The 24,102-nt window shown below is 37.6% G+C and overlaps 1 protein-coding gene and 2 pseudogenes across 2 annotated transcripts in view; 2 read left to right on the top strand and 1 right to left on the bottom strand.

The window, feature by feature from the left end:
* Nucleotides 1–24,102, bottom strand: part of LOC149035334 (uncharacterized) — a 121,770-nt pseudogene that overhangs the window by 87,774 nt on the left and 9,894 nt on the right. The gene's annotated exons all lie outside the window — the stretch shown is intronic.
* Nucleotides 10,790–14,373, top strand: LOC149035338 (uncharacterized; annotated as a pseudogene).
* On the top strand, nucleotides 20,375–20,947 carry LOC149035337 (uncharacterized). The gene has a single exon (XM_089192506.1). The coding sequence runs from the start codon at nucleotides 20,375–20,377 to the stop codon at nucleotides 20,945–20,947; it is 573 nt and encodes a 190-aa protein (XP_089048632.1).

The raw sequence follows: 24,102 nt of genomic DNA, 5'->3' as shown, positions 1-24,102 counted from the left end.
AGTTTTAGGTGAAAGCCCGTCAGGGCCAGTGGATTTATTGGCATCCAATGGAACCAGTATATAAGCTACGTACGTCTGTGAAACATGCTGAAATGAGAATGCGAGATCATCATGTTTGCCTCTAATCAACGCAACACTGAGGTGGCTTTCAAACTCTTGTATGATGCGTTCAATGACTGAATCTTCTATGACAGGAGTACTAAAATATTTATTGAAGGCCCTTGCTGGATCTGGAATTATCTGATTATTGTCAATAAGTGAGGTAGAGAAAGTATCAGAGCATGCTTTATCCCCTAATAGCAGCAGTTTCATTTTTTTCCAAAAACTGCTAACTGCCCCTTCTGAAGTATCAGAAGCTGCTTGTGCGCAGACCCCTTTACACCTTTTCTTTTCATTGCAGACGCTTTATCCCTTTGTTGTCTGTTAAGGTCCCAATTGGCGTCAGTGGGCACGCCAATTGCCACGTGAATCTTTTATGAAGACGGTTTCCATGCCTCCTTTCCTTTCGTATGCTTGGGTTGATCCATGGCAGTTGTTTAAAACAAAGTCATATAGTGTATAATCTTTGAATTATTTTGAATTATTTTGAATTCTTGAAACTTTCGTGAAATCATTTGTTTACACCACGGTCGCTATGACGCTTATCGATCGATACTGAACTCTCCATCGCTTAGGTAATTGTTATTAGAATAATTTGAAAGGTTACTACTTGATAGATGTATTAAACTTCTCGATCTTTAAAATGATTATAGATCGAACTTGTCTTTCTACAAGATCACTAGTTACTACCTACACTGACCCGTTCAAGTTGTCCAATCACAACACTTGCACGTGCCGACATTCAATGTGAATCACTCTCTGAATATCGAGTTATTAACGTTGAACTGTTTTTGCTGTACGTATTACCAATATGCCTAATTTTCATTTATAACGAAGGTATAAGAAGCAAGTTTTCAATAGCTTTATTTGAAACTCTTACAGATCGATAAAACATACTATTTGAAGGCGATCGAACAAGGAGTGAAGACTGGTGACAATTACTTTCGAAATCAACATGGTGTCCTTAGCGTGGGTCGTCATGTTTGCCTGTTAACTTTGTAGTGGATGATACTGTCAAAAGTAAAAGGTTTTTCGTTCGACAAAGAAAACGTTATAGAAGTAGTCGTTCGAATAGAGAGTGCTTTACATTTTCATGGAGAGAGAGATTTGTACCTTTCCTTTCTTCAAGAAAGAATAGCGATAGTGTTCACGAGCATTTTGATCTAGTTGAAGTTATTACGTAAATAAATGTCTACGTTCTTGCCGTTGGATCATGTGAAGGTGAAATGTCTTATCAGTATCAATCAGTATACCTTTTATATTGATCTTTCTCACTTATGATTATTGTGCGAAATGACCACTAAGAATTGTGCGAATGGTCCAAAACTTGTGCTAAAAGACTTGTGCGAAAAGTATTTTGTGCGAAATGACTGGTTACCCTCCAATCGGGCAATGATCCTTGTTGGCTCTCAAATAACATTGGTCAAGCAGAATTGATCCCAAAAATTCGAAAACACTTGATGAGGCCCATGAACATTGTCAGGGCTCAAGTTCATGTCCATGTTGTAATCTCCAGAAAAAATAATGTCCTTTCACTTGGCAAGCATCCCTTCTGCAGTCATTTCACAAGAAGTAATGAAATCAGAAATATTACACATTATTTCTGAGTGATAACAACCACACACCATGAATCAGGCATTCCCGTAGCCTTTTATGTCCAAACAGAACTCAACTCCCTCCGGCTCAAAACTCTTTTGACGGTACATAGTTAGATTAGTTCTTACCTATTCTAGAATTCCACCACCGCCCTTCTTTCTGTCCTGACCAATGATTCAATACGAGGGGTGGGCAAGAAGTGAATTAGAATAAGTTCCATCTATCTTTGTTTCCGCAATAAATAAAACATCAAACTGACAGGTTTCCAACAAACTCAATACTTCATCTGCCTTGCCATATATACTATTCACATTTAGGTGGGCTCTAGTAAGATTTTTCTTGTAGTATCCCCTGACTTGTGCCCGATACCAGTCCATGGGTTGGTTGATCTGTGGACGACGAAGTGGAAATATTTATACTCCATTCACTGGCAGAAGAGACCAGAGAGTCTGAGAAAAAGCTGTCAGAAAATTGCGGCAGGCTACAAGTTATACATGACCAAGAAGGAAGGCCAAGTCTGCAGTAAAGACAAAGTTCATGATTGGTCGTACCAGAGCATTTGATGTGAAATCCTACTCACTATCAAGCAAAGGCCTTCTTCCTGGGCCTAAGGCCTCAACAAATATCTTCGTTTCAAAAGAAAACAGGGAAAAACATCATCCCTACAGTTTGTAGATGTAAATAACTCTCCAGAACCCTCGTTTAGTGCCTTAATAATCCAGCAAAGAGTCAAGAAAACAGTAAATAGGTGAGGAGCGATAAAAACTTGACCCGCCATCTTCAATGCATACATAAGGCCTACTGCTTAGACTTTGAATACGACATCTTTTGAATACATATCTTTTAGGGAGTCTCCTAGGTGAAACAAAATTTCTGATGCTGACTATATAACTAGCTTAAAAGCTGGGTAACCAGTTCATTATTAATTCAAGAAAATAAACCAAACACTGCTAAGACTTATTAGAATAATTTCAGATGACAAATTTTTAAGACAGCGATTCTTCATATGTTACACTTTTATTTTGTTTTAAATTTGTTTGCATCTCCTCAACCCATTGACTCACTGAGTAGATAAGTCTTTGAGCTACTGTCAGGAAGGAAAACATACAGATTCAGACTTTACAGTAGCCTTCACAAATGCATTCTTTGTTTGATTTAAGAGGATTTTATAATTCTCATTGATTGATGAAATGTTTAAACTTACCTGGAAAGCAAACATTAAGACGGGTCATTTGGTGTTGAAGCAAGGATCATTATCTCACTAATTGGAGCTTTTCTTCCAAATGTGGTCTTCACTGCGAAAGGAATGGTATGTTTTGATTTGGGGAAGCTATGTGTTAAAAATGTTGGTAGTGCTCTGATGAGAGGGACATTATTGCCCTGGAGTCTTAATTGTCAGTGACAGTTTCTAGACATCAACATTATCAACATTAATTTTGCCCATATATGTTAACTGCATGGTTGTAAACCTCTTTAAATCTTTTAAATCCAATTATCACAACCTATAAATATATTATTTACCAGTATATATTTTAATCAAGAATATTACTACCTTGCCTTCAAGTTTGGCTTTTAACATTGTCAATCGACAAGTAGATGGACTTCAATTGTGCCAAGCACTTTAACAGCCTATTTGAGGTGAAACCAAAGGGAAAATAAGGATTTTCATTTAACAAAACCATGGAGCATTGCTTTGTTAACCAATAGACTTCAAAACATGATATCAAGTGTCTTAAGCATCAGTCTTCATCACATGAAGAGTTTTAAGATAAAAATTTCTTAGTTTGAAAGCGCTTTAGAACTTAAATATTTTAATGAAGCAATATACCTTACTATGTGTTCCTCATTGTTCCCAGGTTAAAATAGGACAAAGACCAAAATTTTCGTTGCTCTAGCAGCTTGATGGCAAATGTACATTTCCAAATGAACATCCAAGAAAGAACAATGTATTGATATATGCAATTATGCTGTGTTTTGTGAGAAATGAGAACTAAAAACTAAATGTTAAAGAAGCATATGATAAGATAATAATTGTGGTTGTCAAATTTTTATTTCACTCTGGATGGCTGACCAGCGGTATGTGAAGGGTAATCAACACATCCCTCCTCAAAGTCCACATTCACAAATAGGGGCTGGACATCTCTGCTCAAGCTCCTCTTGGAAGCATCCAAAATGTTCACCGAATTTACTTTCATCTGAAATGAAATGAATATAAATATTACCCTCAACAAGTGAGTAATGAACAACTATGAATTCACGTCCTCAAAACTCAAACTCTTAATTATGTAACTACTATATAGATGCAAATTTTATTCTGGAAATAGGTTTTAAATAATACATAAAATGTAGTACAAAAGCTAAAGCACCACCTGGCATAGGGTTTACATCCTGTACTGTTCTCATTATATTCTTCAGCTCTGTAATTAACCCTAATTTTGTTACATTTGATTATAGTTGTAGCATGGGTCATTTCTTTTCCGATCCTTTCCTCTCCCTTGCTTCTAATATGACTGTATTAGCAATTAATAAGGCATCAACTCTCATAGTTCACTGTTACGAGAAATTTGTGGGTTGTTTTGTTGGATTTGGGAAAAGGATTTGTTGAATTAATGCTGTTTACTAATCATCAAACCTGCATTCTACCTCTTTCCTGCTGTACTACACTTGACTATGAAGTGTTACTCTCTGAAGTTGCAAAGACAGACTTCACCAGGCTGTAATCATCAGAGTCTGATGTTACAGTAAATTCCTCCGAATTCTGATCCTCCACATCTCCCTGGTCATGAGCTTGTACACTGGACTTGTGTGTAGCACCTAAGATTTAATTTTTCAAATCAGTTTAGCCAACTTTCTAGAGGAATCAATGCATATGAAAGTGTTTTTTAAGCTCAAACTATTGACTGGAAATTAGCTCTGATTGAAAAATTTTGATTACATACAAAGCTCAAGAGATTTTAGGAGAAAGTGTTTGTTTGAATTCTAGTACAAACATAGTTCTAAATTACAAGAATAGTTTGTATGTACACAGCACTGAAATTTTTTTGTATTCTCATCAACATGATTGACTTGGTCTAAATCATGTAGATGACACTGCCGGTTTTTTTCCCTACTTTTTCACTGGAAAGTAATGAAGAACAGCAACTGGAGTAATTCAGTATGTACAAATCTTTACCTGGCTTTCTTTTGATTGAGATGAAAATTTTTCTTGTGGTCGTGCCACATTTCTCTAAAATTGACTTTGCAGGGGGTATGCCTTTTAACCCCCTTCCACCCTGCTCCCTCTACTTCTGGAGTTATAGATATGAATGCTTAAAAATATATTCAATAGTCAGCTGTAGATCATAAAATGTAAACCTGTAAGTAAAAACAACAACCCAATAGGTTTTCTTTATAACTGTTTCCTTAGGGTTTGGATATGCATATGCCGCGCCAGCAAACCCCTCTTGTGTAATTGGGATTAAAACATCCAGTCTGGCAATGGTTATGAGACAGGAAAGACGCAAGAATCATCTTCTTGGTAACTTGGTGAAAAAGGCTAAATTTTAGTTCAATATACCGGATGGATCTTTTGGACTTCCTGTACCATTCTAACTCTGAGCTGACACATTGACCTCCTCATCAGTTTTTAAGTCAACTGGTTTCAACAATCATCATTCCGTGGGATGCCTGTGGCAGGCAGGCCCACGGTAAGGTTTTCTCGGCGTTCCTTCTTCATCATTGATGTAAATCGACAAATTTAATTAATTTTTGAAATGCTTGAAGTGTTTTACATTTTCCTTATCTAGCAATTGGTTCTTTGTGTTTGCCCAAGGTTATCTCTACTTTAAAATACACAATTTAGGTGAGAGATCATCGCTTTTTCGCCACCATTTTATCACAAGTGGATTTAGGTAAAGTTGATACAAGGGAAGTGAACGTTTTTGAGTGATTAACCATAAATTGTGTTATAAAATTGTAATTCCAGGTGTCGTAACAGCGTTGGAATGTCACAAAACATATACAGATTACGAGGACATCGCTCAAAGTACTGAATTCAAACACCAAAGACCAACTATGATTCTAACTTGATTTATTCATACATTCATAACATGAATAGATAGTAAAATACACAAGCGCAAGGAAAACTAACAGAACAACATTTGACTAAGAAATGTAATGAAAATGATAAGGAAATAAGTAGATGCTTACCGATTGTCCTATCTGTAACGCCTAAATACACACGTCATAAGATAAACCCGGTAACCTTTGAAATAAGCTCTCTTGTCTAAACTATCTATTGCAAAACAACAACGCACAAGGTCTGACTTATAACATCGAAGCATCACTAATACTCAAGAGTGAGTGTTCACAAGAATCAAACAAAATCAGAAATTTGCAGCAAAAATGTGAAAATCGAAATTTGCTCAAACTCCAGCTATTAATAGTCCATATTGAACTATTCATCGCTATGTCACTGGTAATGTTTGTAATTCCCAACTTGTGAATAAAGTGGGTTGTTTCAGGGTTTTCGTTGCGTTTTTTTTTTTGGTGAATTTCCCAGATTGGGAAAAGGATACCAAACCCTTACATGAGACAGGAATATCCCTTTTTTTTCCCTTGTCATGGGAATTTCTCGTCCTAGTATTTTTCCAGCATGGGAATTAAATGTCCCACATTTTCACATCCCAAAAATTCCCCAAGATGGGACTTTAGTGTCCCAAACATTATCTGGTACGGGGTTTTAATGTCCCAAAAATTTTCCTCATGTGGGGTTTGATTGTCCCGGCAATTTCACTAAAATGGGTATTAAGCATCCCATTTATTTACCCGGCATGTGGTTTTATTGTCCCTATAGTTTCCCTAGGATGTTGTTTTTATGTCCCAAAATTTTCCCTGTTTGTCCTCACAAATTTCACTGATTTGGGTATTTAATCTCACTTATTTCCCTGAAATGTGTTCTGACTGTCCTAGCCATTTTCCCGTAATGTCTTGATTGTAATAAAATACACCAAAAGTAGTACTGAGTTAGATAAATATTTACAAACAATCACGATTATTAAACTGTTTATTACAGTCCCTGTAAAATTACAATTATAACTGGCACTTTCGATAACAATAAGTTTCTTATGCTTCAAATGGTATTATTATATTCTAAGGGGACACACCATGAATAAGATGATGTCGCCCCTATATATATCTAATTGTTGCAAATTGACACAAAATGGTCAAAAATGACCATATTTTACATCTAGTTCAAATCAAGTAGCCTAAAACAGCAACAAAACAGACCGAAGCACCACTATGCACTGTACTTCTGAAGTTCACAAATGTCTAAAACCCTGCAGTATGTAAGCATTTCAAACTAGCTTCCTGTCAATATACTCGTAAGCTCTGCGAGTTTCAAATTAGTTAAGTCCCTTTACTGTACAAACACATTTCACATATAGTGCAAATCAAATAGTTGAAACAGCAACAATACAACAGACTGATCATGAAGCAACACGATATACTGCACTTCTGAAGTGCACACAGGGTCTGTGCTGGTTTGTGGACATAAAATTCAAGGAGTATTTAAGGAGTATTCAAGCACCAAAAACAGAGTTTTCAAGGGGAATTCAAAGCAAGTTTACTTTGTCTTGAACTATGTTTTGAATTTTGCTATTTGTTATACCAACTTAAAATAGCTGCCCCGGATATGAAATGCATTTTAATCAAGAGATACAACCATAAATGGAACGTATTAAATTTACTGATTTCACCAAGGCTATAACAATTCACAAAAAGTATCCATGACAAGTTTTTAATGGTGTAAATGTATGAGTGCGAAACACATTAACAAGTAATCCATAACAGCAACCCTAAACCAAACAATAATCTCAACAACAACAGAGTCTGAAATCAATGTTTATCTTTTTAACTGAATGTTGATGGCAGATATATTCCTTTGGTTACCTCCTGCAACAACACTGAAATACAACACGCTACAGGAAAGGGTAAAATTGTTAATAAATAATTACATCCTGAAATGTTAATACCAAAATGGCTGTAAAAGATCATGATTTCAGCCTTTTCGTTAGTGTCTCTATATGATCATCAATCTTGTCTGCCTCTTTCTCCATGTCTTTGATTGTCCTTCTAAAACTATTAGATTTTCTTAGATGAACCATGTCATCTTCCTTTTCAGCATGCTCAGCTATCTTGAAGAACTGGACAGTGCTCTAAAAGGCATTTCCGTTTAACCTTTAAAGAGGAAATCTCGTCACCAACAACCCAGTTTGCTTCATGTTTTTCCTCATTCTTATTTCTTCCTGTTGCCTCTTCTGCTGGCAGCAGAATTCTGAAGAGACATTCTTTACAGCATTGTTAAGTTCTTGCTCTATCTTGACATGAAGAATGCCACCACATGTCTGAATGTGGTCATAGATGTTTCTTAAGGCAACAATTGACTTTTGCGTAAAGTTATACTCCATAATCTCATTGTTTATGCTAAAGCCACGTTCAACACTAGCCTGTCCATGAGACAACACAAGAAGACACTTGACAAGACCCCACAACTTCTGGTATTTGCTGGCTTTGAGGTATGTAGCCAGAAAACAGCCAACACCCTCACTGCTGACCTTGTCATATTCTTCAAATTCATGTAAAGTTTTTTAATTACCGTGAACATCATCTGCAACAAATGATGCATATTCCTTCTTCAGGAAGTCAACCTCGGCTTTCTTGACCCGTTTAGCATCCAAGAGGATGCTCAGAAGCCCTTCAAACAGTTTAACTGAGATGCTGATTGGACCTGCCATTACCTGGGGGTCTAGACATCTTAAAAAGCGAACCATTGGAAACTTTAATGGACACTTTTCTAGTAACTTTTCACTAGTGCATGTGAGAAATACCTTGCAATCAAGTTGAAATTGCCTCTGTTCCCGCTTTGTAATTGGCACATTCTTTCTCAGGCCATCGACTTCTCTCTTTGTGATAATACTAATGTCAACAGCTTTGCTCAGTTTGCTATTATCATCTGATGTAACATCAATCTTTGCCAACTGCGTGAAGGTTTTAGCAGAGGTTGTGACACTGTCTTTCAAGAATCTACTCATTATCTTTGAGCAACTTGTTGAGTGTGACTGCTTTAGCAACATACTGATAACCTTCATGTTTCTTTGGTGCTGTCGTTTCCAGTTCTGCTTGTCTACAATATTCTCTCATACTTGAAAGAAGTATGAGTGACTTTCCAGCAACTGGAAGGTTCTCTGGCCACCTATTGAAACCAACCAAAGGAGATTGAAATATAAGCAAATACAGGTTAAAGGTAATTAAACCTTGCCCAGCTTAACATCAGATATTGTTTCAAATATGTTGTTGAAATAGACTACAGTAAAACCAATGCAAAGTTTCAAATGCAAAGAACTATTTTTGCCATAACCATATCACATTGCATAGGAGTAATACGATTTTAAAATAAAAAAAGACTACAAAGAAGGAAAGAGTGAGTTACATTTAGAAATTGAGGTTGTTTAACAATGAAATATGGAGCCTACCTGTGGTTACAGAATTTAGATGGAAATATATCCACACCAGTGTATTTCACATAGTCTTCCCGTCTAGCTGGTGAATCCTTGAACAATTTGTACTCTTAAGAAGGTATTGATCCAGATCCCAATTGGTCTCCTTGGCACCAGTTTGGAAAGATCTGTGAACAGTGTGCAGTACACATGTCCCAAGACATAACAATGAAGGCAAGTTCAATTCCTCACGAGATTTCCTTAGCTCTCTTTCAAATGCCAGAGTTACATTTGGGCCATCCATACTGATATTCTATGTCTTGACTGGGTCTAGGTCTTTTGTTGCCTCTTCAAAGTTATTAAGGATGTCATCTGTTCTACCGTAGCTGATGAACAACGACATGAGATAGCGGGACGCCACTCTGCCATTTTCATTTGACCAATAACGCACGTGCACATCCAATTGCTTGCTCTGCATCTCTTCATTCAATGACTCATCAAATAACAGTGCATGGGCTGGTGATTGCTTTACATCGTATAACAGTTTCTTGGCGAAATATGGGCCAAGTCCAAATGTTGTGACATACCTAAAATTTGACTCGCTCATTGAATAATTTGCTGCAATTGCACTGTCACCGAACAATACAATATACAATTCAATACAATACAATACAATATTTATTTGCCATATACGACATTTACAGATAAAAAAAATTAAGAAAATTGATGACAGAAAATAAATGGCGAGAAAACCTGAAAGAAACCACGAGGCTTATAACAAGTCAGGCTTTCTCACTTAAAATAACTAATCTTATATTAAAATTACAATATGGACTGATGGTAATTAACTTTGACCGCGCACACGTACACATACACACACACGCACACACATATTGAGTAAGTTAGTTAAGAATTACTGCCTTACAGAAGTTAATACCTAGAGAGAAGAAATTCCTTAAGCTTTCTTTTAAAAGAAGCGGAGGAGGGAGAACTAGTTATGTCAGAATTTAGCGAATTATAAAAGTTTGGACCTTGAAAGTAAATTGAAAACTTCCTGGTGTTCGTTCTGCACAGTGGCAAATGGAAGGACTGAGCATTCCTAGTATTATAATTGTGGATTTGACTATTCAGTAAAAAAAAGTTATTGACATTCCCTTGAATAAGTCATTGACTCCAGTATTTGAATTTCCAGAGAAGTGTAAGGAAACACATTTCAAAGCCCACAGATTCTCTGCATCGGCGACTTTTTTGGACAACATGCATAAATCAGACAAAGACTGAATGGCCCCACCTTCTCCAGTACCTTCCATTACACTGTCGTTCGTAAAAGTCGTAGGAGCCACCTGAGATGTTTCCTCAACAGAAGCGAAATTTCTAGCAAAAGGAACTGATTTGGGAGAATCTCTAACGTGTCTTTGGTGTCTAGCTCCTTCCATGTGAGACTTCAAAGCTGCATTCCCCATGCTCGCTTATTAATAATAATAATTTATTGCTTATACAGTGCAAAATACATGTGGATATGATCTAATGCACTACACAACAAGACTAAGCAAAATAAAATATGAAAACGAACTATAAAAGGCTAAGAATATGCAATTTGACTGACTAAAAAACTGATTGTTGTTGATGACAATGATTCTCAAGATTCAGTAACATGGCTCACAATAGATAACAGCTCGTCTAATGACCCTCAGTCCAAACTTATATTATACAAAGATAGCAGGGACAGCATACTGAACAACACCTATTGGCTACATGACTCAGGAATATATGCTGGCCAAATATTGCTCAAGAGGCACTTTCCACTTGTTGATGGACTCCACAATCCAGCTATCACAGGTCCTATGGTTATTCCTGCCACATCAGAGTTCATCCAAATTGTCAACATTGGGGCACACTGGGTGTGCATAAGTATCCTTGGGTGTCAGGCTGGCATTGTTAGAGTATTTGACAGCTTGTACAGTAAGCTGAGTTCATTTGCATTAAACCACGACTAGGCATGGCTTCGAGGTAGTAAGACGTGCCGTTCCGCGCTCTGCTCGAAAAGTATCTAAAATGGCTTCAAAGTTTTTAGTATGAGTATTCTGCGCTCAGGAAAGAAGCTTAAAGTTCAGTCTACCATGTCGGCGGAAAACGTTGCGGAGCTGAGTCGCCTGGTGAAAAGTCTTGCAGAAAAAATCGATAAGTTGGAAGCTTCGAGCCAAAGTCGCCATGATACTATCTTAACGAAGCTGACAACGCTTGAAACTACAACGAGCGAATTATCCGCAGGTTTAGAAGGGATGAACCAAGAAATGGAAGCAGTGAAACAAACCTTGCAGAAGAAAGCTGATTTAGTACAAGTGGAACTACTTGAGAAGAAATTAGAAGAAATGGAGAATCGTTCTAAGAGAAATAATATTGTTATTTGGAACATTCCAGAAGGTGCCGAAAAAGACTCGTCCTGCTTAGCGCTTGTAACTTCGATCTTGACGGAACACATGGGCCTAGAGGAGATAGAAGTAATGCGGGCCCACCGCACAAATATCAAACAAAGGCAAAGTCCTACAAGTGGTCCAACTCTACCTAGGCCAGTTCACGTATATTTATTAAAATATACCGCCAAGGAATACATCTTGCGTAATGCGGCCTCTAAGTTAAGAGAGAATCCTTTCCATGAAGCAAATCTATACATTTCAGACGACGTATCAAAATCTGTGAGGGAGCAGCGCAAAAAGCTTAAAGAGAGGCACCTGAATGAAATCCGTAGTCGAGAAGATGTCCAATTCGCCTATATTCCTTGGAGCGTACCGGCCAGGATCTTTTTTAAATTGAATGGTGAGTCAAAACTTAAGTCCTTCTACCTGCAAGCTGAAAATGCCAACACCAGCTAAACCGACTACTGGACTTGATCGCGTATTGCTTTACTATCAAATATACTATCTTTGCTCTAGAACTGTCTACAATATTTTAAGATGAATTATCTAGCTCTTCATTTAATTTCACGAATTCGAAGGCCGCTCTTTGTTAATCTTTTTTTTTTTTTTGACAAATGATAAAATACATTTATAGGAAGCCATAATTACTGTCAATCATGTTATTAAGTTAATATTTATCGGTTTGGAGCGAGTGCGGCTGAAGGGGAGAGAAAGGATGCTACACTCCTTCAGGAGGAAAGATGAAAATTTGAAATTTGATATTATTTTCCAAGCTAAATTATTTACTATGTGTTTATATTTTTGTGTCAGTGTTTTCGTTTCTTTGTGTAGAGCGATGCAAATAATTATTCAAAGGTGTGTTTTAAGGCAAATGGTCTTCCAGGTTTTTTCCGTACCAAATAAGAAAAATCATAGCAGAAATGAGTGATTTTAGAATGCTTTCATTAAATGTTAGAGGCTTGAGCAATTTTAAGAAACGACGCGCAATTTTCGCATGGTGCAGAAAACAAAATGCAAATATTATTTTTCTTCAAGAAACGCATTCAACTGGAAACAATGAGAAACAATGGAAAGCTGAATGGGGTGCCCCTCTGGAGCTTGCTCATGGGAGTAGTGGTTCAAGGGTTGTTGCAATACTCTTTCGAAAGGGGTTTGATTGCAAGATAATTAAAAAAGTCATTGATCCCAATGGGAGATATATTAGTATTGAAGGACAGCCTTGAGATCTTCTATTATTAATATGAAATCAAAAAGCTCCTGCCCCATCCCCACAGCGGGTAATCTCGATCCTATGAATTTTGATTATAAGACTAAATCTTTTAATGCATATACTGCAAAGTGTAAACAGTTTTATTCTACGATGATAACAAGTAAAGCGAGAATCCCGAATGGCTTTAAAAAGTTGACAGCGGATTTTGAGCTTTCAAATGCGCAGGAAGTTTTCTCTATTCCTTATCTTGTTGCGAGCGAAACGTATGTTTGGTCGTTTCAATACAGAGTATTGAATTTCATTTTGTTTACAAACGATAAATTGTTCAAAATAGGGTTAAGTGATTCGGACAAGTGTTCTTTTTGTGGAACCTGTACGGAAGATCTGTACCACCTCTTCTTTAACTGCTCCTTTGTGCAAGCTTTTTGGAACGTATTTACAGTCTGGTGGTTTGATCTTAGTGGCGAATATTTAATTTTGTCTTTAAAAGATATTATGGTTGGCTTACTTCAGAGGAATGATCTGTTAAATTATTTGATAATTTTAGGGAAATTGACTATTTGGGAAAGTAGAAAAAATAACACCTCTCCAATATTTAGATTGTTTTTGCACAAGGTTGAAGTTAAAAAACAAGTTGAAAAAATAATTGCTATTAGAAAGAGAAAGCTTCGCGATTTTCAAATTAGATGGGAATTTCTCATATAATTTTGTGTTTGCCCTTTTTTTAAGGAAAAGAATGGAAGACCAATGCATAAACTTAGATCTCATATTCTTCCTTGTTTATCAGTTTATTGTAGTTTATTTTTGTTAGAGAATTAACTGGGCGTCGCCATCGCCGGTATGTGTCACTGTGCAATGTTAAAAGAAAATAGTACTTTTTGTATGTAATGGCATAATTAGTAGATTGTGTTGTTAATAGAGCTGGATACTGTAAGTAGTGTAATTATTAGTGACTGTAAGTAGTGTAATTATTAGTGACTGTAAGTAGAGTAATGTAAATAAGCATTGTAATTAGTGTAAGTGGTGTTTCATATTGTATTGTAAGCATTGTGTTTGTAATTTAAAAATAAAAATTAAAAAAAAAAAAAACCACGCTTGTCGCATGCTGCATCATCCTCATCCTCTTAATGAAAAGGTGTAAAAGCAGGTTGGCAGCAGTGACTGTGCCTTATTTGCTTTAGCATTTGCCACTGACTTGTGCCATGATCTAGATCCAACATCACAGAGGTACAGCCAGAAGGAGATGTGGCAACACTATGTTACCTGTCTGGAGTCTGGGGCGATGGTCCCTTTTCCAAAAACTGATGAACGAGTACCATTTTATCTGGGCTGCAACAGCATCTCAGTACCAATCTTTTGCCTTTGCAGGCTCCCTAAAGATAGGCAAGAGTATGTGGAATGTTTTTCGTGCCATAGCTTGTATCATCCTCACTGTGTCTCAATACCAAAATGGGTCATTAAATCACGGCTACAATGGAACTGTCAAAAATGCAGAAATACCATGGCAAAGATGGGATCAAAGAACATTTTGGCAGGAGCAATTATGAGAACAAATAAGTGGCATTTCTTTTAATTTCTATATTTTCTCTTGAGCAATTTATTTGGTGTAAAGGTTTGTTCTAGTCTGCATGCAGACATTTCATATTTTCTTTGCTTCACGTTTTTGAATGTGAAGACGTCTGCATGCAGGCTAGATTTGTTAGTGTTTACTCGATCCCTTGTTTTGCCATCACAATCAAAACAATAAATGGCATACATGAATTACTTGTCGCCAAGCTTCCTCACGCCATTTTGTCCATAAGGCCTCATGCATGGGGTAAGTCGATTTTAAAAATATCTCACACCAGGTTTCAGTTCTTGTCATATGACTGAGAAAATTACTTCATTGTGATTGACTGATAGCAAGCAAATTTATCATTAATTTTTAATTTGCACTGCAGTGCTAATTGATGCAAGCACGTTTGTAATTTTCTCAGTCCTATCATAAATGAGTAATCGTAATGGAAAGCTCTAGCAATTAAGGATTTATACGACTTGCAATATTTGAAAGTTCTTTCAAATTGCACTCGCTTACAGGCTCATGTAATTTTGAGAGAATTTTCCAATATCACTTGTAGTGTAAATCGTTAATTGCACTCACATTCATATGATTGTCAATACAAAATCTATACCCCAGGGATACATGTACCCCAGGGACATAACAATCAGTCATATGCAGTGTTGCCCAGTGGGCATACAATGAAGGTGAAGAGGCAATGGTTTGATTGGTGCATAACTTGCTCAGAATTTGTTGTTCATAACCAATTTTTCAAGTAATGTTTTTCAAGTAACTATTATTATTATTAGGATACATGTAAGCTTATAAATTTGATTGAAGTTTTGACACAGAAAAATAATACTAATATTGAATAAAGTTCCATCACTTAAACAAAGAAGGCCAAAAAACAGAGTGTATAAGATAGAAACTGAACTGCATAGCTTAGATCTCTCGAAATAATAATAGTAATCCTCACCCTATGTTACGTACTGTCCTGTGCAAAGTCCAAAGAGCATCAGGTGAGGTAGATCGATCGAATAGGCCAGCTCGTGAGTTCCTTCAGAAACATCCTTCTACTTGTCCTGCGAACTGCTGAACTGCTTATTAGTCTGCAACTCCATAAACATTACCTAGTCTGAGCTTACAGCCTGCAATTGCCCGCAACATGTACTGGTTTCACGCTTACGCTGCCATGTTAATTTCCGAAGAGTTTACAGTGCAGTTGGGAGATGACGTCACTACGATGATTGGAAAATGCTAATCATTCGGGTCTACTTTACCCTTAGTTACGAAAATGTTGACCCAATCACAATGCCAGAATAATCTGATGAGTCAATTGGAGGAAAAGACCGGAAGTTTGTAGCCTTTTGTCAAGGTCCCCACTCTAACTTAGAAACAAAATGGATTCCACGATACATGACGAGCTTTGCGTCGGAAAAAATTTTTATGCAAATTAGCTGGCTGCACATTCAATGTGCAACCAGCTAATTTGCATAAGTAATTCAAGCCAACGTTCGACGCCTCTTGGCGGCATGAGGTGTTCGCTAAACATTCCAGGACATCCGATAATCGCTTCAAAAAAATGTAATTATGCTCCCCTCGAATGAAATGGAAAAAACCACAACTTCCGATGATTACAATTCTAATCATTTTCAAGATGCAACTCTACTTTGTTCACTCATTTTCCAGAAACAAGAGTCTAATGGGTCTAATTCAAAAAAACTTAAAGGGCGGTACGCTAAGCTTATTTTCTCTGTAGAGAAAATACATGTCTCAAAGCAGACAACAGTAAATCGTTAACACAAGGTCCACAAATATTCCTGACCAAATGTTAAAGAAACATATAACAGGAACAATTTAAAACACGTAAAATGAAGAGACTAAAAAATAGCCTAAAAAGCAGCACCGGTATAGCTGATTTCACCTCCATGATCGAAGATCTAGGCCTATGTAAGGTTAACTCCGACAAACCCTTCTTTATACAGGTCATGGTTTTTAACTTTTAAAAGTCCAGAAACTGTGTTGATTAGGTAATCCAGAGAATACACATTGCTTTCAACTGATGGTCTTCTCATTCGGTCTTCAAGCTTTGGTGCAATGCAATTATTCTTATAATTACCTTTTGTGTGCAAAGGTTTCAGTTTGAAACAGCATTTTTAGCTTTTCCGAAGACATCAGTCTTGCCAAAATCGACTATAACAGAAGAGAAGCTGGTCTAAAACATTGTTATTGCATTTTAGGTCATTGGGAACAAATTCACATGTATGAATATTGTCTTATGCGACTGCCGAGTTAGGAGGGATAAGAAAAGGTTAAAAATAACCCTCAGGTATATGCTACCCAAGAGGGTATAGAAGAGATTAAAAATAACCCTCAGGTATACACTAACCAACAGGGTATAGGAGAGATTAAGAATAACCTTCAGGTATACACTACCCAAGAGGGTATTCAAGAGATTAAAAAAACCCTCAGGTGTACACTACCCAAGAGGGTAAAGAAGTGATTTAAAATAATCCTTAGGTATACACTACCCAAGAGGGTATAGAAGAGATTAAAAATAACCCTTAGGTATACACTACCCAAGAGGGTATAGAAGAGATTAAAAATAACCCTCAGGTATACACTACCCAAGAGGGTATAGAAGTGATTAAAGATAACCCTCAGATATACACTACCCAAGAGGGTATGCAAGAGATTAAAAATAACCCTCATGTATACACTACCCAAGAGGGTATAGGACAGATAAAGAATAACCCTCAGGTACACACTACCCAAGAGGGTATGCAAGAGATTAAAAAAACCCTCAGGTATACACCACCCAAGAGGGCACAAAAAATTGAATTCACACTAATTTATATCAGGAGACCGCTCTTTGTCTGGACTCTTTCTTTTGACTGAAAGTTGAGGCATCCACCATTAACTTGTATAATTATTATCCTTTACTAGTTCCCGAATGTCTTTGTCAAGCTCAGCTATTCTTGACTGACATCATTGCAATTTCCCATGATATTATAACTGGAAGCATTTCCCGCCTAAAGTGCACGGTCGAGGGCGATTTGATTTACCACATCAACAACAAAATTATGTTTTGAGACCTCACGAATCCATCTGCTGGATTTCTCCCTGTCTAATTAGTCCGACACAGAGATTACTTGAAGATATAACATGCATGTTGTTTGGTTACCTGGTGTTGAACAAACAGCCTTTGTTGGCACGCTTGAGACCTGCTGGTGGGACAGAAGGTATCGTAGACATCGCAGAATTGACGAAACAATTCGTTCTTTGCTAAAGCTTTCGGCCTGATTTCCCATTAACTTTTCATTAGCATATACCAGGACTTTTTGGGGTTGAGATTGGATCCCGTAACTATAGAAAGCTCAGCCGATCGATTGAAGACTTCAGCCTCCATGATAAGATCACACCAAATGATTTCAATGCCAGATTTCTTGTGTTTTCGTATTTAAAATTCGAGCATAGATGCAGTATTAATTATTAGGTGAACCTTTAACTTATAATCATCAGGTTTAAGTAACTGGATAGACACCTACCGACTGCAAATGTTGATGTAATTCTCTACACTGATGACAGAAATATAGCGCCTCCGTAGAATGCATGCTGCGAATTTTTTTCAGGGCCAAAGCTCCTTATGACACGGGAGAATTAACATTTCTAGTGGAACTTTTTGAAGATTCAGGCAAATGTTTGTAGCATGAAATACCACTTTGATTACAACCTCCTAAGTGGCACCAGGTATTTATTGTTTTCATCCTTTCTTAATCTAGTAAGGGGGGTCCAGAAGGGGGGTCCACGTTTTGCACAGTCCCCATTTGCCATTGGTGAGTGTTGCACAATGCGCATAAACCAATAAGGTTATGTACATTGAACAAATTAAACAGAGATTGAAGAAATGTCACTAATAAAACTAGCATCAGCCTCATGTCTACGAAATGATATTTGGCGCTCTTTTCGCGCGTGAAATATTAAGAGTCGACAGTCTGGTTTCAAATATCATTTATGTCATGCACGTGCGACCTCCATCACTCCTGTGGTGTGAATGTCGTGACATTTTTGGGACAACTTATAACATGACATAAAAAAAATAAGGCTACAGTTCAACCCCTGCCTTAGGTTATTTGACCCATTATAAACAAGAAACAGATGTGCCATGGTTTAGTAACTTGACCTTGGTAAAATAAAACTGCAGTAAACGCTTAGGTGTAAACACGGCCTAACTTGTTATTAAATTGGTTAGCTCAATTTAGGGGAGCCAGGTAACTGTTGTCAAATTAGATATTAGTCTTTGTTAGCTTAAGTGAGTGTGTCCACAAAAATCAAGAATTGAGCAGGAAATTCCAATTTCAAAATCACTCAAACTTTGACTAGTAGTAGTCCATATTGAACTATTTATCACTACGGGGTCCATTTGTCAAATGGTGTTTTGTTTCAGCAGAAAATGACGATACTCAATTTTGGGGCCAAGTATTGACAAATTAGGCTAAAAAATTAGCCATTTTGAAGCTGATGGATTGCCGTAACTATAAACCCAGAAGACATCCACTTGCGATCAGCTTATTCTGCAATGCTTGCAGGTTTTGTATTACAATTCCTATGACATTTGAAAAACAATAAGGCATTGAGTGAGACCTGAAAGGAAGCCCTCTGTTTTTCCATGGAAATAACTAGTAAACTTCAAAAAATAATTTACCCTACTACCTTTATCACAAATCAAATGACCTTTTTTACTTAGAATGCAGAAGAGATGGTCTCTAGCTGATATAATTTTTTTTTGTAGGGAAATAAGGTTGTGCTAAATGAAAGTGTGCTCAAAATTGTGATTTTTCAGGAAATACAGCAGTTACAATAAGGGCACTCGAACCGTGAACACTTGAGCGTTTTTTTATGCATTTTTTGACGGATTATCCAATGAGAGTTCTCCATTCAAACAAAAGGATTCGTGTTTTTTGGCGCTGTCCAATCACAGCGGTGTTCTGCAAAGGTGAGTGCAAACTAGCCGTCAATCGACATCAGGGGATCTACGACAATGGCAAAGTACTGCCACATGTTTACCGTGAAAGAGTGCTTGATCTACACCATCAAGGTTTCTCGCAAAGGCAAATTTCGCAAAACATGCGAGTTAGCGTCGGATACGTCAACAAAGTCGTACAGTTTTACGAAAACAACAACTCGTCGCTGGCTGCGCCACGGACAACACCGGTGCGGAATAAAATGTCAGCCGATGTTGTTGAATATTTGGAGTCTGAGAAATTATGCAAACCTAGTATGTATACAAGTGAACTTCAACAGCGTTTGTTATTAGATGGAGTTTCTCCTCCTAGTCAATTACCATCCACGTCTGCAATAAAAAAGTGCATTTGGGAAGACTGCAGAATGACAAAGAAAAAGGTTTCCCAAGTGCCTAAAGAATCATTGTCACAAGAAAATACTGAATACACTGATTTTTATCTTGATCAAACTACACATCACGACTATACAAAACTTCATTTTTTTGACGAATGTAGTGTAATTGTAACTTCGGGAAATCGCATGTATGGCAATTCCTACATCAGCGAACCAGCGATTGAAATTCAGCGATACGCATCGAACGCTAATTATACACTCAACTTGCTTCACTCTGCAAACGGAGTGGATTACTTTGATGTTTTGAGAGGCCCATCTAATGGCATGGAGCTGCTGAATTTCTTCAATGAAGCTCTGAAAGAGTGCTTGATCTACACCATCAAGGTTTCTCGCAAAGGCAAATTTCGCAAAACATGCGAGTTAGCGTCGGATATGTCAACAAAGTCGTACAGTTTTACGAAAACAACAACTCGTCGCTGGCTGCGCCACGGACAACACCGGTGCGGAAGAAAATGTCAGCCGATGTTGTTGAATATTTGGAGTCTGAGAAATTATGCAAACCTAGTACAGTATGTATACAAGTGAACTTCAACAGCGTTTGTTATTAGATGGAGTTTCTCCTCCTAGTCAATTACCATCCACGTCTGCAATAAAAAAGTGCATTTGGGAAGACTGCAGAATGACAAAGAAAAAGGTTTCCCAAGTGCCTAAAGAATCATTGTCACAAGAAAATACTGAATACACTGATTTTTATCTTGATCAAATTACACATCACGACTATACAAAACTTCATTTTTTTGACGAATGTAGTGTAATTGTAACTTCGGGAAATCGCGTGTATGGCAATTCCTACATCGGCGAACCAGCGATTGAAATTCAGCGATACGCATCGAACGCTAATTATACACTCAACTTGCTTCACTCTGCAAACGGAGTGGATTACTTTGATGTTTTGAGAGGCCCATCTAATGGCATGGAGCTGCTGAATTTCTTCAATGAAGCTCTGTCAATAAATAGGGTAGATGGTTCGACAATTCTGGAGAATGGCAACGTAGTTATAATGGACAACTGCGGGTTCCATCACGAACATTTTACAGAGGCAATACTACGTGACATTCTTAATGAACATGGTGTTCACCTGTTTTTCCAGCCCGCTTACTCTCCCCATCTAAACACTTGCGAGTTTTTCTTTCACCAAGTAAAGTGCTATCTGAAACAAAATTCATCTTTAACGGCTGATGAAACTGAATGAGCGATAGGCGAAGCTGTGTCAAAGATAAGCCCAGCAAATTCTATTGCATACTTTCGAAAATGCGGCTATGTCTGATTGACGACTAAGTTATCCTACCTATTGATGGCCGCATATATGCCCTACTTCTATTTCGGTAGACGTTTTTAAATGTGTCACCACAAATATTAGGCACCGTGCCAACCCGTGTTAGAATATATGTAGAGCCTAACGCTTTGTAAAACTGCAATCTGAAAAAAAAAACAGCTGGCATTCACTAAAAGTAACGATAAATGATGGTTGTCGTAGAATTAGTATAATCGTCTTACCTTGAAATCTTTTCATCCGTGTTTAGCTGATGGAAATTATGTCTGAGCATATCAGCAATATGCGCGCTGGTCGAATTGTTACTGAACGTTATCTCTTTCACACGGCCACCCGACTCCAGTGATTCAAAGTCGGCCACTTGCGTAGCGCGCAACTGATCGGCCTAGCGTAGCAAGATGAAAGTGCGTTTCATAGTTCGCGCACGCCTGGCATTACCACTCGCCATGTTTATACTCCAGTGACTGGTCTCGTAAGATTGAAGATATGGATAAATGATGTGCTGATCAGTTCCACAGTAAATTTTGACATCTCCACCAGAAAAGGAGAGTGACATATATGTTACAAAAGGGTGTGGCAACTGTGAAAGCTTCCTAGAGAGATTTCTCACCTTGTGCGCTGAGGCATTGTTTTAAATGGCCTTGTATTAGGATGAAAAAACAAATAAATAAATAAAAAGAATCATTGGCACGGAGCTTTGTGTGCTTTCCAAATACATAACTGGACCTTTATTAACTCAATGAAAGTGCATTTTTGTCGTTTATAGGCCACCTGCAATTAACTTGAAAATTGCGAGGGAAGCGATAATGGGCGGAACAGACCCATGTCAAATAAGATGGAAGGTGGTATATGCGATTGAAGTTGTAGATTGTCAAGCAGAACTTCTATCTGCAGTCTGTATCTACAGTTTGGGTTTCGTTTTGTATTGACTAAAATATGCGCATATCGGTATCAACAGACACTTGCTTGCTCCCATGGGTGGTTCATGTTTTGCACTTTAGTACCCATCTGTTAATCAAAAAGAGCTAATAGATACCTAGGTAATTTAGTATTAGCAACTGAGATGATAACGTGAATTGGCCACCGTAAAGAGTTTAAAAGCTGACGTTTTGAGCATTAGCCTTTCGTCAGAGCGATCAATCGTTAATCGCTATGGACTCAGTTGATAACATTTAATTACCCTATTGTACTTTCCCACCGACGCAGCACCTCTAGTAAGGAAACCGAGTTATGTATTCAACAATCGAGTTTTGTAAACTTTCTTTTCTTAGTTTGTTTTTTCTATTGATAACCTCTATGGCTTCGCCAGTTTTCAAGTTCAGAAAAATATGCTTGAACAATGTTGATGTAACAATTGTTTAAGGTAGATCCTTTCAAACTTTTACGAGGATCATTCGCTTTGGCTTTGACGCGAGGGAATTGTGGTCAGAATTAATGCAAAACGATGCAACGAATGTTTACGACAGAAACAATAAACTGAAAAAGAAAAAAAATCTCACTTCTTGTAACTTTAACAAGTGCCGCACACTGTAAAGTTGATGCCACCTTTTACAGTTACATAGCACTGTTATTTTTGCTCTCACTTTTTTTTCCTTCTTATTAAAGCTTTCCGTGCCTTACGAAAGTTCAAAAGTTTGCAAAAAACTGAGGGAATACGTATCACAAAGAAAACATGTGCGCAATTGTCCACCACACCTACAAAAAGCTGTAATCCCATGGGTGAACTCTAGATGAGGGCTTCACTTTTATGTGTAATTCCTTTTGCGGTGAAGAAAAAAATTCCCAAATCAATTTATTAAAAACGAAATTTCAAGTTACTGGAAAAAAAATTTAACAAGACATGGATCTCCTTCAAGTTAGTAATCTTCCCAACGGTCCGATTATCGAACTGATCCAGTGGCTACAACTTGAATATCTGATCGCAAACCCGCTCAGATGCTTAACGTGCAACCAGCCCATGGAACTGAATGAACACAATTACGACCATGTTGATGGCTTCATTTGGTACGCACCTCTTTTGTTTGTTTTAACTTGTTAACTGGACCAGTCTACACAATTAATGCTAAAGACCGTTAGGTTGTAAATTTCAAACATTTTCCAAATTTAATCGTATACAGCTCTACCCACACAGTAGCGTTGAGTCCGCCTATCTCTACTTCTGAGGCATTGTAAAATGGAGAAATATGAAGTCATAAAGCAAGTGTACAGTGAAAAATTCCAGGTCGTTACTATGAGAAACAGCAGATTGTTGAATTCGTCAGAATTAACGGCTTAAGTAGTTGTGACAACACTCTCTCGTGCTCACACGCCTTTCTTGCTTCTATTTCTTTCTTTAAGCGTTGTGCAACTTGTCGACAGAAAAGATCTCTACGCACTGGAAGCTTTTTTAGAGAGTTTCTCAGAATTCCTCTTGGAAAACTCGTCATCCTTATACACCTTTGGAGCCATCGTGAACTGCACTCTACGGTTGCGAGGATCCTGTCCTGAAAAGGGAGTTAGAAGAGAGGACATCCCCGCTTTCCTCCATGAGCAGATGTGGCGAGATTGGAGAGGAGGAGCAGACGTGTTCCGCAGTCTTAGAGTTTTAATAGCTAAATATCATCCACTGTAACAGAACGTGCCTTTGCGTGTGCCAATGATGGTAAACATTGCGCTAATTTTGTCTTTTTCTCTTTCAAAGTTCTATTTTGTAACCCGTCAGATACTAAATTAATTTGTAAACTTGCGGAGACAATAATTTTCCTCTCTAACATCTTTAATCACAAATCGCTTCTCCAAATTCGGGTGTGACGATTTATTGCACCAACCAATTACCTCATATCTGTCTACGTTTCAGAGAGTGAGTTTCAGCAATGAATCTCTATATGTTAAAAATGTAATGTTACTTGAAACTTTGAAGAAAAAACATTACACGACGGACCAAGTACAAATGACTAGTAGAATGTGTGGGTCAGCGAAGTTGCTTTGAGTTTCTTGCATTTGGTTTAACGAAAGGGAGAATTCTCAGAAACTTGCAAAGAAAAAAGTTATGACAGCCTGTTGTGAAGTACGCGAGCTTTTTGGACTTTCATTTC

Source organism: Pocillopora damicornis, chromosome 13, assembly GCF_964200805.1.
Source record: "Pocillopora damicornis chromosome 13, jaPocDami1.2, whole genome shotgun sequence".
Taxonomy (NCBI): Eukaryota; Metazoa; Cnidaria; class Anthozoa; order Scleractinia; family Pocilloporidae; genus Pocillopora; species Pocillopora damicornis.
This window is presented reverse-complemented; position numbering and strand designations above follow the sequence as displayed.

Excerpts from the sequence above, each read along its gene's own strand:
- LOC149035337 (XM_089192506.1), top strand. The coding sequence starts at position 20,375 with ATGACAAAGAAAAAGGTTTCCCAAGTGCCTAAAGAATCATTGTCACAA.